The sequence below is a fragment of the Crocuta crocuta genome, unplaced genomic scaffold, assembly GCF_008692635.1.
Source record: "Crocuta crocuta isolate KB4526 unplaced genomic scaffold, BGI_CrCroc_1.0 scaffold73, whole genome shotgun sequence".
NCBI classification, from domain to species: Eukaryota; Metazoa; Chordata; class Mammalia; order Carnivora; family Hyaenidae; genus Crocuta; species Crocuta crocuta.
In genome coordinates this window covers 7,074,545-7,091,056 of record NW_027529443.1, presented here as the reverse complement: position 1 = coordinate 7,091,056, position 16,512 = coordinate 7,074,545, and the positions used below count along the sequence as shown (strand labels likewise).

Sequence of the window (16,512 nt, the reverse complement as noted above, 5' to 3'; positions counted from 1 at the left end):
GCTGGTATTCAACTATGGAATCTTAAGGAGACCAGAAATGTTTTAATTGCACTTAGTCAAACTAGAACCTTATATTCTTTTCCTTCTGATGGGGATTGTTGGTCTTAAATTGCTTCAGGAGCACAGGGAATACACGACTGAATACCTCAGGTTCTCAGGTAAAGTTTCAAGAAGTAATTTGAATGAGGTAATGAAGTACAACACCACATTAATTCCTTGACAACACCTGGTTTCCCTGCCTTTTTAGGGAAAGGAAATCATGCTGGTAACAAGGGGTGAGATCTTTTCCTCTTGCATATATGAATGGAGGAATAAAAGAGTAGTCTCCGAAAACCACTCCTAGAGCTGGGCCATAGCTAAGAACCACTGTTGGTTGAATTCTGGCACTGCCAGTTTTGGGAGTTGAGGTCAAACAAAGCTGAGTGACAGGAAGCATTGAAGTCCTACATTTCCTTATTCACATCCACACGGACCAAAGCACATCAGGATTGTGGTAAGGTCCTCCAGTCACTATGAAAGAACGACTGCAAGAAAACACTCCATCTGAGGTCAATGAGGTAAAAAGCGAACAGCTTACTTCAATCACTTTATTTGAAAATCCTTAGTGATTTAACATCATGGTTCTGTTCTTGCGCAGGTAGTTGATGAGGGCTAGGGTTGCCACAAGGCCTGCTAAGGCAGCCACAGCCACCACAGTCTTAAAAGCAATGTATCCGGCAGCCCCGTACCCTTTTGAGTCCACAACATCTGGGAAGGAAGCAGACAGACATTCAAGGCTTAAGATCATTTCAATCAAAAGGCCTAAGTCAAAACCATAGGCTCCCCAGAGAAGTGCAATTAAACCTCTAATGTACCTTTTGGGAAGCTTGCAATAGGGTATATAGTCTTACTCTTTGAGCCAACCTCCTCTCCCTGCTCCCACTGCTGTTCGCACTTCCTACTTGCTTTAATTAATCTAAGATCAGATGGGCTGACACCTGGAAAGAACATTACTGTTCCAGTCTATTTAACCAACATTCTGGCATTAATAGAGATGATCCCAAGTGCATTGATTTCTTGCAGGTTTAGTCATGGATTTAAGACAGTTTAATTTCAAATTGGAAGCCTAAAATGAAGACCATGTGGGATGAGGATACGGGATATGAACAGAAACACAGTCTAGTACAGACTTAAGTTTGGCAGTATTAAGGCCCATGCCCTGTGACTTAATAGTTTCACTTTAAGATATCCCAAATTTGGGTAGCTGGCAAAGATTTAAGAGGATTCTACGGTGACATTAATGACCAAGCTCAAAGTGACCTACAGGTTATTGAATGAGGACCATGGTTAAGGTAAAGCCATATGCATAGAATACTATATAGCTGTTAGCAGTCAAGTAGCTGCTATTTGACTTTATACATTTTAAGTATGCATAAAAAAAATCATAGAAAGTAGGTAGAAAATATGATTCCACTTAATGTGAGGTTTTTTTAAGGGGATTTTTGGAAGAATACACTAGAGACTTAATGAAGTATAGCTAGGAAGTGACACTCATTCTTTCACTGCTTACTATATCGTCTATTACTTATGCATGGCTAAATTCACCATAAAGCTGTGAACTTGAGTTCAGGAAGTACCCTAAGCTTTAAATCCATACCTCTGAGTGAAGAGCTATCTGATAGCAGGAGGATGGGTCCTGGAAGACTTACGATCATTTTCTCTTCTTTAGTGTTGCCTGTGGCTGGAGACAGAAAATGAAGTTTGTATCTGACCTCTGGAATACAGAGTGGTAGAGAGAGGGTTGATAGGCTTCTTTGAGCACATCTCCATGGAGTCCCCTGCTCTATGTGGGTTTTCCTCACCTTTGCAGGACAGGACATACACCTTAATGTAAAACTAGGATGAATTCTAAGATTAAGTTCCAAGTCAACCTAGACTCCTGAATACTAACTTTTGGGAGTCCTGTCTGCAAAACATCAGGCTCCAGTCCATGTGCAAAACCAAACTTGTCCATAGTCTGATTAAGAACCTGTCACCTCAGCCTTATCCTATGGCCAGGACAGACCAGGCTAAGGTTTCTTAGAACTGGGTGAAGAGTCTCATGAAGACACCCCCCCCCCCTTTATTTTTTTTTAAACTTTTTTTAATGTCAATTCTTTACCACACTTGGGGCTCAAATTCACATCCCCAAGATCAAGAATTGCATGTTCTACCAACTGAACCATCCAGGCACTCCAAAACTCTTAAAGTTTGTAATTCTGTGAAGGCCAATCTTGCTTTGACGACTCACGGTAACAAGGACTTCAAATTTTTACCTCTCTTGTGTCTGGATGACTCAGAGCAAGTCACAGAACACAGAGGGGAGTCAGGAAAGAGTTGATTGCAGATTAAGGCACTGCAGTGGAAGTAGACCTGGGGACAGGAGAAGAGTTAAGTGGAACTGATGCACTCACTTTTGACCCATCCCAGGTGACTTCATCACTTACCAGGCTAGAAAGCACTTGGGCCTCTGATACAAAGGCAAAGGTCTTCACGTCAAACCGCTGATAGTGAGTAGGATAGGTTATGGAGGAGTCAACTGGATGGAAGGTGGTTTTGTGGTTGTCCAGGTTGTTTTCACAGCTAAAAGGCACACAGTCAAGAGTATCAGCTTAATTTTTCCTGGAGTTTAACTCAACATCTGTCCATTTTCAGCCATGTGTATTCAAACACCTTCGGAGTTGTACCTTCTACTTGTACATTTTATTTACTCTACTTTCTGACATGGCCTATCCGTCAATAAAGTCCGGGGTTGTACATCCTACTATTCTTCCAACATAGGTTAGTACAATTTAAGTACTTATTTGTTTGCCAGCTAAACTTATCAAGAGCCTCACGTTTTATACTTAGCTTTTCATAGGACACTGGCTTAATTCTTCCCACTGATTTGAGTACCTGTTTTTTTTTTTAAGGTTTTCTTTTTTTATGAGACAGAGAGAGAGTGTGTGAGCAGGGGAGGGTCAGAAAGAGGGGGAGACACAGAATCTGAAATAGGCTCTAGGCTCTGAGCTAGCTGTTAGCACAGAACCCTATGCGGGGCTGGAACCCACGAACTGGGAGATCATGACCTGAGCCAAAGTCGGACACTTAACCGACTGAGCAACCCAGGTGCCCCTTGAGTACCTGTTGTATCCCAGGCAGTTAATATAGGCCAGGGACAAAGTAGAGAACTGGGGCACCTGAGTGGCTCACTTGGTTTAGTGTCCAACTTTGGCCCATGTCATGATCTCACGGTCCTGGAGTTTGAACCCCATTTTGGACTCTGTGCTGGCAGCTCAGAGCCTAGAGACTGCTTCAGATTCTATATCTCCCTCTCTCTCTGCCCCTCCCACACTCACCTTCTCTCTCTTCTCTCAAAAATAAGGAGAACACAACAAATAGAGAACTACTGCTATTTTATATCTGATGATAGCAGAGTTGATAACTATAGAGAAAATCTTATGTTAGGTGGGCTACATGTAGTCCTGGAGCAGGAATGTACCTGGAGTTTAAGAGCTTAGCAACAGATTACAAGGGCTTCAAGGAAGATAATGTACAGTTTCTATACAGATCAAGACCCCTGAGGGCAGAGCTGGGAGGACAACCACGAATTCACGTATGTGTTTCATCACAGCTTCAGAGCCTAATGGCTGGAGTCAGATAGGCATTCAAATCCCACTACTTACTAAATCTTACTTTGGCTAGTTATTTAAGCAGCAAGCTTGGGTCTTATCAGAAGTGAGATGGCAATTGTCTTTTCATAGAGTGAGGAGTTTCAAGTAATACATGTTGAGTACATAGCACCTTACTTGTAACATGGTGGAATAAGAACTGGTGGTCTCTTCTCTCCTGATCAAGAGTATTAGAGCCCGACATCCTTGGGGAGGGTCCATTCTTTTAGATTCAAGGGTAAGAGCAAAGTAGGTCATCGTATTAGACCAATGACTGGTTACTAAAGAACACAAAAATCAGCACCTTTGTGACCTAGTGCTCTTCTGAAACCCTGGAGGGTTCTATCTTCTCACTGGAATTTTTAAATATTTTATTTAAGTAATCTACACCCAACATGGGGCTCACACTCAACCCCGAGATCAAAAGTCCTATGCTGTACTTAGCCAGCCAGGAGCCCCTTCACTGGCAGTTTTGATTAGCTGAGCTGCCTCATGTGTAGAGAATACCTACCCATCCATGATAATGTTCCACTGGGGGAGGGAGGTTGGGTCCATGGTGGGTGTTGCCCAGCAATCATCTAAGACCAGCTTGATGTTGGGGTCAACCCTATTTAGGACTCTCACTTCCAGGTATATTGGTTGGCGGAGATATCTCACCACAGGGTAATCCTTGTCCCCATAAGGTTGGAGGTAGGATTTATCTGAAATGGAATGGAAACCTCTTCAGTACTCAAGTGGTTGATGGTTGCAATAGGAGCTAAAGCATCACTAATGCTCAATTTGTCTGGCAGCATCACAAAGTTCTGTTTAGGGAAGATTTCCCTCAAAGTATTTAAGCAGATTTTTTAAGTTAATTTTTTAATTTTTATTTTTGAGAGAGAATGGGACCAAGGGAGGGGTAGAGAGGGAGACAGAGGATCCAAAGCAGACTCTGTACTCTAAGCATAGCAGGGCTGGAACTCACTCACTGAGATCATGACCTGAGCCAAAGTTGGATGCTTATGAGCCACCTAGGCATCCCTAAGCAGATTTCTTAGGTTATGTCTCACCTGGGTAGGTTTGCAGAATTAAGACAAGTGGACCTGGCCTCATTGAGGCCACTGGAGGAGGCAGACTTTGGACTTGGGTATTTATTAGCAGGTCATCTTTGGTGTAATGGCACTTCACAGTCATTCTGTAAGGCATCAGGGGGAGGCGCAAGGGGGTACCAAGAATTTAGGTTAGGATCCTGCTTGAATTTAATCTGGAGCTTATAAAGTAGCAGTTGTATCACACCTGAATTCGCTATCTCTAGAAATTGTGCTTGGAGGAAGATCTGCCCAGACAGCATGGATTTCATTTTCATAGATGACTTGGTCTTCCTTGAACTTAAAGTCAGATAAAGGTTAGAAGGGAGTAACAAGTGATCTCGAAGTCAAGCCTTAGCATCTCATAGTCTGCCAGCACTAACCTTATGTCTTGTTCCACATCCATTCAGGGGTATGTGAAATACTATCAGCCCTTGAGATGGAGCCTTGAAGGTAGGTTGGCAGGAAGAGTCTCCCACTCTGAGGGTTTCCAAGTTGAGAGCCGGTTTTGTCTGGTGGCTGTAGACCTGGACATCCATAAACCCATCCTGGGTACACAGGTCACCTGTAACTAGATGATGGTGCTAGTTTAAAGAAATTTGTCTGCCAGGTGACCAGTTATCTACCAACATTGTAGTATGGATGAGGAGACCCAGGAGAAACCCTTGAGGGGCTGAAATGATTTATGGATCAGATTATGGCTTGAAGGGTCATCTTGTGTCATCATGTCCCTTCTTTTCAAGATTCAGATACTGAGTGGTTTGGGGAAGGCAAAGTGGGGGGGGGGGGAAGGGCTGTGGATCCAGGAGCTAGTTTATCCTATTGGCTGGATCACATACAGATCAGTAAATATGAGAAGCACAGGAGCAGAGGCAATACTGAACCAGAAATACATATACTTCATATTCTTGAGCCATTTATAGGTATTTGGGGGAAATCTTTCAACTTTTGCAGCCCTTATAGTTACAGGTTTGAATCAATCATCTTTAGATGGTAGGCTCAGGCTTCCAACATGGAATATATCCAGGCTACATACAGCTACATCTCACTGTATTTTGAATATGCTATCTATTTAGGGTCCTATTTTAACAGTTATAGGGAGATTTCTGATCTGATCAGTTTCCTCAGTAGAAGCAATACAGAGTCTCAACTTCCCCATTCTGACCTACCCAAGAGGGAAGGGAGGAAGAATGTAGAAAACTATTTTTCTTAAAAAGGTTTTTACCTATAGAAACTGGTGATTCACAAACACATTCAGGGTAAAGCACCGTGGATACAGTCTCTCGTTTAAAGGCAAAGGTCAGCTTGAGTGAAGCTAAGTAGATCTGATAGGGTAGGCATTTTTCAGAGAACTGCAATGAGAGGAATGTCAATTAGCAGCCACAGCCTTGGGGGCCTAAACAGTCCCAGTGAAACAGGAAGGAAATACACTGAATATCTGTAAGGTACACTCTAGAATTAATCTGGTTTCCCTTCAAACCGTAACAGTAGAGATCCTATCACTTCTCCAGATGAGGATGCTTTCCTAGGCGGAAATTTATTGCTTTAAACTCATGCCCTGAAATACCCAGCTCTGCATGCTCTTTGTACTGGACACTGAAGCCTGAATTAACAGATCCAATTCCAAAGTGCCGAGTGCTCTGCCAGGGTAGGTCTGAGTAATAAAAGGATTCTACAGTGTCAGATGTTATTGCAAAACACACTACCCTGACAGAAGATTACTCTCTGGTGTCCGTGGCAATTACATCAGTCAAGACTGGCCTCCGAAACAGCTTAGGACACTTTTGTTTGGATCTGACTGTTCCGATTTAATAGGGCATAAGAGGATCATCATTAGCAACTTAAAAGCAGTTCAGAGAATCGAGATAAATTTAAAAAAACGAAACAAACAAAAAAAGTCCACACAGGAATACTTCCAGTGGAGTGATTCAAGAGGCTTGGTGTTTCAGAGTGAATTTCAGTTACTGGACAATTCATTTAGGCAAAGTCATCAAGTGAGGCCTTCCCAAGTTTGCATCCATTCTACCAACAGAGTTTATGGACAAGTCATGAACTAGTATCAGGGTTACTTCAAGACTGTGCTTCAAGTCAAGCTTTCATAAAGCTTAGTGGTTCATGATAGGAGCGTACTTTCATTTTGAGAAGAGTTTTGCTGAAGTGCAGTCTCAAGCCATGTGATTCTTCTTTATCAATCCCATTGTTGTGCAGCTGGCTTACAGCAAAGTTCCTATTTTCAAGGCTTATAGATTTTAGCTTCCCAGGAAACTCAGGTATGCTGAGAGTCACATGTGTGGCATTACAGGTCACAGCATCTAGAAAGAATGGCCAACACAATGCCCATCATAAGCTTTAAACCCCAGAACAATGTTTCCCCGCAACTAGAGTTTCCCTCTTCCTGGGGCCTTACCTGACATACAAAGTACTCGTGTTGTTAAGATGATCTTCTGCCCAAGAGATTCATGTGTAAACTTCAGAGGCACTGTGTAAAGGTGACTGTTACCTTGCTGCAAGTGGGTTGGGGAAGAAGCATTTTTGACAACATAGGTTTACTTGAATTTTTAACCAATGCTAGAAGAGTCACCAGGGCAAACCTATATTCTAGTATTGGGCACGGTTTTCACCCAACTAGAATTTATGAATGGTCACTGGACAAAATGCTTCATTTTTAAATCTCGTTTCCTCACATCTGGCAAGTCAGTTTTGTCTACCGATAGGACCTATAGGTGATTTCTAGGCAGATGTAAGCAAAAGCTGATTTTAACAGCTTTCTGAGGATATGTTTACAAGACTCAGAAATCAGTTTATAATCCGTGTGTAAACAGGACTGTTCTTGTTAAAATGGCTGACATTTAAGCACTTATCTGCTAGGACCTCTTCATAGTACTTTTGTACATTAACTCATTTAAGGTCTTGACTGTTGGCCCTCAAAATACCAATTCCTACCATCTATCATTGTCCTATGATGGGTTATAACAGATCTTAATTCATCTAAGACTTCTGCAGTACCTTAGATCACATTATACAGTAGATCTAGATAGATCTATGGGAAGAACACATCTCTTTTGTTCACCCTTGTATTTTTAGTACTCCGTGCAGTGCCTAGCACACAGGAGGCATTAAGATACCTGTTACATCAATTGTATTCTGTTATTTTGAAGACCTGGTTCAGATCATGATTGGACTTAGAAATATTGGTCTATACTTTGGTGATGCTGTAAAAAGATTCATACCTACCATGTAGTGTGTCACTCCAGTGGCATTGAATGACACTTGAAGGATCATCTTGTTGTTATCAAACAAGAGATTATATCCTTGTCTCAAGACCTCCTCAAGAGTCAGAGTTTTGGCTTTTGTACCATCACCAACCTCAATGATCCATCCCATAGGAGTCTTGGTATCCTAAAGACAGAAATTTGATTTAGAGGGCTGGTGCTCACCTTAACTATTTGTCTATTTAATGTTTTGATCAGGATTGAAGTTAGGTCACCTTTACTGTAGAACCTAAGGTTACTTAGGTCTAATTGAACAAGTGACTTTCATACCGTATTTTCATCAGCCATGCCTGCAACGACATTAAATGTAAACTGGAAAGAAAAAAAAGCAACAATGATGTGAGACTTTGATTTGGCAGAGGTTTCTGTTACCATGCTACCTGACAATATGTGCCAAGCATCCCCGAGCAACCACTGTGTAGTTCCTATACCAAGAGGCCTGGTTGTAGGGTAAGAAGAAGCACTAGCCCAGTCACGAAAACTAGCTGTGCCCTTAAACATCATTTCTAAGCTTCTGATGCCAAAAAGCAATTGGGAGATCAGAGCTCCCTTCCAGTTTTAAGTTGAGACACTACCTTCTTAGATGCACATTTTTTCACTTTGTCCATAGAAATTGGGCATTCAGTCAAACCATGCAATGATTATAATCATTGTTATAATCAAGGATGAATTTATTTGCCCATTGTTATTAGTTTTGTTAGGCTATAAAATCCTTGAGTAGGAGGTTCGGCTGTTTTTGCTTTTTCACTCTATCTTAGCATCTGGCATAGAACCTGGCACATGATGGGCAGTTTGTCACATGTTTTTTAATGTTGTGGCTATCAATGGAATCCTTTCTACTGCCAGGTATGATGTGCTGAGCACTGTATATACCCTCTCAGTTAATTCTCAGGACCATTCTAGGAGGTCAGTACTATTTTCCCCTGCTTAAGACTTGGAAACAAAGACTCCATATGGTTAGGAAATGAATCCAGAGTCACACTATGAATTAGTGGTGAATACAGGATTGTAATCCTGATCCTGTTCCTAACCCCAGCTCTATGTAGACCACCACATTTCCCCTGCAGTAGCCATGAGAAGCCATCAGTCTGTTTCACTCACAGACATGGAATCCTTTGAGCAGATAGTAGATCCTGCATGCTCCTGGGTTTCTTCTGCTTGCATAACTGGACAGCTTATCTGATACAACAAGCCATCATGTCTTGAAGCAGCATTTTGGTCCTGGAGTCTGAGGGTCATCCGGTGCTGGCCAAGCTGTGTGCAAAAGCATAGTAAGTATAGTAAGTGGTGGTAACATGCTGGTAACTGTGTGCTGGTAACTTAATACCATTGGATCCAGCTGAATGGCAAAACTCTAGTACCACAGGTTCTGGAAGGTAGCTATTTTTATACAAAGACTATCGCTAGTCCTTTTAGATATCCTAGGTATAACTCGTGTCTTGGCAGAAAATAGTTCATTGAACTTCAGGGATTAGAGTTCGGTTTTGGATTTGGCATTTACCTCTGTCTGAGTATCATGGTTGGCACCTCTACCCAAGTCATTCAAACACATATTGAGCATCTATGTAGGAGCCATGGTTTGGGTGCTGGACAGAGCCATCTTTGGTATTTTTCCCTTGTTTAGGAACTTCATCTCAAGCAAAGGACAGCCATCCTTTTTCAATTAAGTTTGGTAAATATTTTAGGCTTTTAGGGCCACATATGGACCATCACACATATGCATATATGTACAGCCTAGGCTCAATGTGGCCATCTACAGGTTGTAGTTGTCAGACCTTTGGTCTAAAGGAAACGAACTCTAGGCTCTAAAAGTTGCCAAGGGCTATCTCAGAAAGGTAAAGTTGATTACTGAAGATGGTCACTGTAGACTTAGATGAAGTAGCCAGTTAAATATGCAAATTTCTAAGAGGTACCTCAGACCTAAGTCATCAACTTAGATCAATGAACTAAGTCTATACTTTACAAAATTCCCCAAGTGATTCTTTGCACACTAAAAGCTTGGTAACTACTTGACAGGTTTATTTTATTGCTCCCAACATCCCTGATTGGGCAGTAGTGTTGCTTCGCAATAGAGAAATCCCTACTGCTCAGCTGCTGTTTGCCTTTCAACACCTGTTTTTATAGCATCGCAGTTCTCTATTTGCCAGCACCAAAATAGCCATCAGTTTCCCATGGAGGTTATGGAGCAAAATACCTCATTTTGAACATTTGTTTTGGGTTGTTGCTGTGCCAAGTTCTTCATCTGTAGCTTATTAATTTTTAGATACCCTGTAGGAAAGTTACCATAATCCTCTTTTTCCAGGGAGTAAGCAAAGGCTTAGAAAGGTTAGCGTACTTGCTCAAGATCACAACTATATGGTGGCAAAACCAGAACTCACACCAAGGTCCCAACTTCAGGGTTTTCATTTTGAGCATTATTGACATTTCAGTACTGACCATTCTATGTTAAAGGGAGCCACCCTGTGCAATGTAGGGTATTTAACAGCAACTTTGGCTTGTACCTACTAGACGCCAGTGGCAGAAAGCCACCTACTCCAGTTGTGACAGCCAATAAGGTCTTCAAAAGGTCTCCAAACATTGAACAATATCCTCTTGGAAGACTTAACAACTCTTCCCCCTCCCACCCCCAGAAAGCAGTAACAAAAAACCAACCAACCACCACCACCACAACCGCCACCACCACCACCACAAACACTAACCACCCTTGGTTGAGAATAACTGTTCTAAAGCTTATATCCTTAACTAGTAGGGTTAATATTAGTAACTACTAGGTTACTACTTTCTGCAATCACTCCTCAAAGCAATTACTTACCATTCTTCTGGTACAGGTCTCATATGGGGCCTTTAGGGTGAGCTTTTCTGGATCCAGGATATAAGTGCAGTTCAACAATTCAAAATTAAAGGGATCTATAGAAGCCAGAGTAAATGGCCAAAAAGTACATTTCAGTAACGAAGTAAACCAAAGCTACATAGCCAAGAATGCCAATCCATTTCTAAAGTACTTCAGATCATTTTACTTTTTATTATGCCATCTGAGTGACAAGTTTCTCAGGAAAGACGAGGTCTTTCACTCTTTATTGACATCATGCAAATTAGGGACCCCTGTGACCTCATGGGAACTGGATGCCAGTTTCTTTAGAGTTTGTGTACTTTGCTCACCTGAAAAATGGGGCTAGCCTTGAGCCAAGAGCTTTCTACTAACACCAAGATAAGAATATACTAATTACCTACCCACTACAGATGCGTGCCATTTTTTGGTGCCAAGATCACTTGGAAAGTCCACTGTCATTCTATTTTCATAGCAAGTGACAGTACCTGAAGAGAAAAGGAAAAATTTGGGGCCTCTTTGAGCTGTAGGAGGCAGGATTAGTAAGGCTTACGGAGTCACCTCTCCAACAGGCATCAGGGAAGAACACCCGTTGAGAGAGGCAAATTTTGACCACTACCCTCAGGGAGCTCACAGACTAGTGGCAAAGATGTAACTACAATGCAAGATACCAACTGTAAGGAAGTTATCAACTAAATACCTGGGGCTTTCTTAAAGCCCGGAATAGGTCCGAGAACAGGGACTAGGCTAGAAGCTTCATAGTGATGCTGATAGAGGTGGGGATGGTAGATCTGTGAAGAAATGGAGAACAAATGTTCTGTCTAAAGACTTTTCAACTTGAAGTTTAAAAAATGCCCAACACAGGGTGCCTGGCTGGCTCAGTCAGAAGATCATGGGAGACTCTTGACTTAGGGTCCTAAGTTTGAACCCTGTGTTAAGCTAGAGATTACTTAAAACAAACAAACAAAAAAAAAAAAACCCGCACCCTACATAAGCCCAACAATACTTTTTAAAGGCAAACTCTCCCTATAATATGCTATTCTACATCCTCTTGCTCTGGTGAAAGTTTAAAAAACTCAGAGCAGCAGCTCCAATTTTGTCTGTCATGTTGAGGCTTTCCTTAAGCAGGAATTTGTTTGAAAAGGACTACCCTTCAAGATGGGGGCTTAGTGTTGTGTTCTGCCATTTTTTGGGTGCCATAAGACTTTAGACAGGGAATAAAAGCTAGTGTAGGTATTTTGCAAGATCTTTTGTTTACCTAGTATAGCAAGTCATGGGTAAACAACAGGAAAATCTATTAACTTGATCAAGATAAGAAAGGGGATGAGTGGAGATTGTGTGGCCCATGTTAATGTTCCCTGTCCATCTAGTTGCAACCTGTTTGAAAGATGCTACGGGCATTTCCCCTTACCAAACAGGCATACCTGGGAAGACAGGATTCACCAACTGAATAACACCGATGGAGTTCACTGAAGTCACAAGGATGAAAAATAGAAAAAGTGACCTGTAGGTACTAGAAGAGCATTGGGGAGAGAGTTAAGGAGGAATGAACTTCAGCAGACAAGGCCATTGTGTCCCTCCCCACTCTGCTGCCAGAATTACTCACCTCCAATCTGCATTAAACCAGCTTGATGTACTCCCACTATCTCCCTTCTGTCTATAAGCCATGGCCAAACGTATCACCAAATCAACCAGATAGAGGGATGGGTTGCTCTGTGCTTTTTTTATAGCAGAAAATAGAACATGACCCCGCCCTCTCCCCATTGGAGACACCTGAGTCTTCTCCAGCTTTCTCACCTGAGAGGAGGGATTTGGGATAGGAGAGACTTTCTGGAAGGCCTGAAGGAAGCATAATTCTGCCCTTCCTACACTTGCCTTTGGGTTATTCTAGCAGCTTCTCTGTGGGCCAGCCATGAAACCAGAGGCTCCAGGTGAATGAATTGGTGTTTTTCTCCATAACACTGAGCAAAGTTAGTATCTTTTGGGAAAAATCCAACTCCAGTGTAGAGTGAAAGAGGGTGGTGGGTTTTATTGAAGAAAGAACATCTCTTGTTCATACCATCTTTAAGTAACAAATCTTTCCTTTAAGTAACCCCTAGTTTCCTGGCTGAATAGATATTACCCTGGCAATGTGCATGAAGTACCTTTACAAAAAATGATATGTTATTTCCCCACAAGAACAAAAATTTAAATTTACTGCAAAAATGCAATTACAGAAGGATATAGAGAAAAGGAAAAAGTCACCTGTTGTCTTGCCACTTCTAATATTTAGACATATAATTTTATGGGCTTTTTGTACAAACACTACACACAAAAACCAACAACCTGGGATCAAAGTTTAATGTTTTGTAACCTGCTCTTACTACTTTACATGGCATGGGCATTTTAAATATCAAACATAAAGATCTCCATTACCATTTTTAAGATTGCATAGAATTCAATGTCTCGATAAATCAGTGTTTAACTGTTCCTAATGATGGACATTACAAAGGCTTCTATTTTTTCATCATCATAAACCATAATACGATGGACATTCTTGTATATTCCCCTGGCTAGCCCTTGGGAAATGAAATTCTGGGTCAAAGAGAGTAGTGTTCTAAATAATAATGTCGTATTGTATACCAATTGGGAGTTTATACATGGGGAAATTGAGGCAAAGCAACTTGCCCAACCTATTGACAACTGAGTGTCAGAGCCAGGTTGAGGACTCAGATTTTCTAAGGCCCAATCAACATATATTTTCAGAGTCTCTTATTGCCATTTGAGACATCTGGATTCTGCAGCCATGCTAAAATTCTATGCAAGTAGTGGGTCGGCACTTGCAATTATTGGTTTATGGTGTTTTCTTTGTGGTGTAACTTAAGGGATAATCGCCACTCCCTGTTACAGGTGTCTGAAATACCATTGCAGGTTAGAGCAATGTATTTCCCCAACTTCCTTGATCAAAGGATTACCTGGGGCTCTCATTAACAGCACACATTCCTGGCTCTCACCCAAAAGCTGCTGAACTGGGCTCTCCAGGGGAGGGTCCTGAGTTAAAGTACTATTTAACAAGCACCACGGGTGAATCTTATGATGGTGAAAATTTGGCACTTTCTTGGAGGGAGAGAGGCAAGAAAATCAGTGATTATTAGTGGTCAACTTCTTCAATGGGAATTAACCCATTATGTTATATGGAATTGGGGAAGGGAGCAAAAGCCAGGATAGGCAGGTTTCTGGGAGTAGAAACAGTGAGAAGATTTAGATTCTGAGCAGAGGCACGGTAGCAATAGTTACTCTTTCCTTGGAAGCATATTTTCCAGAAAGTGACAACTTTTCTGCAAATGTAAAGGTATTTTCCTACCATGATTGTTAAGACTATGGTGGAAAGGCTGTAGAGGATGCAGTGCGAAACAAGATTCAGAGATTGGTGTGTCGATCCACTTCCCCAGGCCCCACCCCCTGGCTTGCTTCCCCACCAATACTGTGCCTTTTCTCCAAAGTAGGAGGTCTTGCCTTGGAAAGGACAGCTCTGATCCCAGCCCCAAATTGGGGGTTCTGGGAGACTAGAGGGCAGCATAAAAGCCCTGAGCAGGAGACCTGGAGAGAAGGAGGACCACTGTGGGAGCTGGTGAAGGTGGTGAGAACACCAGAGACTAATTTCATTAGTACTCTTTGTGTTAATGACCGTAAGGTATTCCTCTCCTCTCTGAGTGAGTCTCTACCTGAGGGTCCTGAAGTCATTTCTCACTTGCTCATCACCAGGCATTTCTTGAAGGGAGTTTTAGGTTGTTATGCATAACAAGGCAGTGTTGTTGCCTCATTTGGGCAGGTGTCCTCCTTATGAAATGCAGTTCTTATAAACAACAGTTTACAGTTCTTTTTTTTTTTTTTAATGTTTACTTATTCTTTTTGAGAGGAGGGGATAAGGGGCAGAGAAAGAATCCCAAGAAGGCTCTGCACTGCCAGCATGGGCCCTGATGTGGGGCTTGATCTTAAGAACCATGAGACCATGACCTGAGCCAAAATCAAGAGTCAGATGCTCACTGAGCCATGTAGGCACCCCAACAGTTTACAATTCTTACATTCTAAGCTTGCTTGCTGTCTTATTTTCTATAATATAAACATATTAAAAGACAATCTAAATGTCATCATCAGGAGATGGTTAGGTAACTATGAATATTTTCAGATCCTAAATTGAATCTGGGTTCAGGTGGATCTATGGATCCTGATGTTAAAGATGACCACAATAAAACTGGAGTTTTGGAGTTATATAATTAATATTTTTATATTTTAATTTAAAAAAGCAAAAAAACCCCACAACCCTGTGTGTGTATACATTTTTGTGTCTGTGCAAGGGTATATAAATGTGTATTTGTATTAAAAGTACAGGAAGGATGGGGTTCCTGGATGGCTCAGTTGGTTGAGTATCTGACTCTTGATTTCAGCTCAGATCATGATCCCTGGGTTGTAGGCTCAAGCCCTGCATCAGACTCCTTGCTGAGCATGGAATCTGCTTAAGATTCTCTCTACCTCCCTCTGCTCTTCTCCCCTGTGCGCTCTCTTTCATATGGAAAAAAAAAGTCCAGGAAGGTATTTCCAAAGAGCTAACCATGTTATCCAGGGGAGGACACCATGCAGGTATGCAGGCAGTCTAGCCCAGTCCAGCTATGCTGGTCATTCACAACAGTTGTAAATGGTCTGTTCGTGCTCTTGTTGTCCTACCGGTTATAAATATATGTATGACATCATCCATAGGAATATGGAGGCAGAGAACTCCTGTTTTACTGACTTTATTTTTTTCTGTATACATTGAATTGTCTTGGTGACAAAGTAACCAATTAAAATAATTTTAAACTGCTAACAGAGGTAAAAGTAAATCTGAGTGGTATTTAAGTGATCAGTAGAAGCTATAGAATCAAAGGCCCATGAGTTCAAACTTCATAGTATAAAGGTTTAACACACAAGTGAGTGGATTTGGTGCATGAGGCTTCCAAAGTCCATCTCCCTATTGTAAAATGAAGAAATTACACCTGAGGGGTTTAGTAACTTGCTCAAGATCTTACAGAAAGTTAGTAGCAGAGCCCCAGTGAGGAATTAGGTCCTGATGTCCATTCCCAAGCTCTTTCTAATTCGTTATGATTTTCTCTCTCTCTCACACTCCCTCTCTCTCTGTATGAGGAGGTGTTTTAAAACTCCATGCTTCTCTTGCAGTCAGTTAGCTTTAGAAGTACAAGATGACATTAATTAGAATTTAACAGTATAAATAAATAAGAAATATAGAAACTTCTACCAGCTATGCTAAAATAGCTTTCAAATGTCAAATATGAATTTAACTTGGGAAAATAAGATAGATTATGTCAGTGAGAATGTTCTTTAACATCATATGGTAATTCTTTTAACAGTGTAACTATACAATGTTAATATCATTTTCCCCTTTGGATCTTTAGACAGATCCAAGTTGAATAAGCCTCCTGATAGTCATGGGCTCAGAAAGAACTAGAACAAAGGCACACAAAGCTTCATTGACCTGTAAACATAAAGGTAGAGCAGCTTAGATAAATGGATGACAGAGAAGACTCACAAGTTCTAAGTAAAAACCCATTTACATACAAGTATTAATACAGATTTCTCCCTAGCTAGTAACAACAACTCCCTAGCTAGGGCAGTGGTTACCACAGAAATAGAGAAAAGGTTTC

The 16,512-nt window shown here is 41.4% G+C and overlaps 1 protein-coding gene across 3 annotated transcripts; it reads right to left on the bottom strand.

Moving 5' to 3' along the window:
* Window positions 1–601: 601 nt before the first annotated feature.
* On the bottom strand, window positions 602–12,502 carry ZP2 (zona pellucida glycoprotein 2). 3 transcript variants are annotated; one of them, XM_077760304.1, is made up of 19 exons: window positions 12,441–12,502; window positions 12,259–12,347; window positions 11,239–11,322; window positions 10,820–10,914; window positions 9,109–9,261; window positions 8,278–8,319; window positions 7,970–8,134; window positions 7,143–7,239; window positions 6,866–7,047; window positions 5,961–6,087; window positions 5,119–5,306; window positions 4,942–5,035; window positions 4,718–4,813; window positions 4,180–4,369; window positions 2,466–2,601; window positions 2,295–2,391; window positions 1,637–1,720; window positions 891–977; window positions 602–747 (listed from the first exon to the last, which is right to left on the bottom strand). In XM_077760304.1, exons 1-19 carry the CDS (start codon window positions 12,500–12,502, stop codon window positions 602–604), a joined length of 2,214 nt encoding a protein of 737 aa, XP_077616430.1. The 3 variants fall into 3 exon arrangements, with proteins under 3 accessions (XP_077616430.1, XP_077616428.1, XP_077616429.1); XM_077760302.1 differs by having other exon boundaries at window positions 1,637–1,753; window positions 4,718–4,842; window positions 4,944–5,035; XM_077760303.1 differs by having other exon boundaries at window positions 4,718–4,842; window positions 4,944–5,035.
* Window positions 12,503–16,512: the final 4,010 nt, after the last annotated feature.

Excerpts from the sequence above, each read along its gene's own strand:
- ZP2 (XM_077760302.1), bottom strand. The coding sequence starts at position 12,502 with ATGGCTTATAGACAGAAGGGAGATAGTGGGAGTACATCAAGCTGGTTT. Across the intron at positions 11,323-12,258 it reads GGTGAATCCTGTCTTCCCAG|GTACTGTCACTTGCTATGAA; the intron begins GTATGCCTGTTT and ends TTTTCTCTTCAG. Across the intron at positions 5,036-5,118 it reads GATGTGGAACAAGACATAAG|TTCAAGGAAGACCAAGTCAT; the intron begins GTTAGTGCTGGC and ends TCTGACTTTAAG.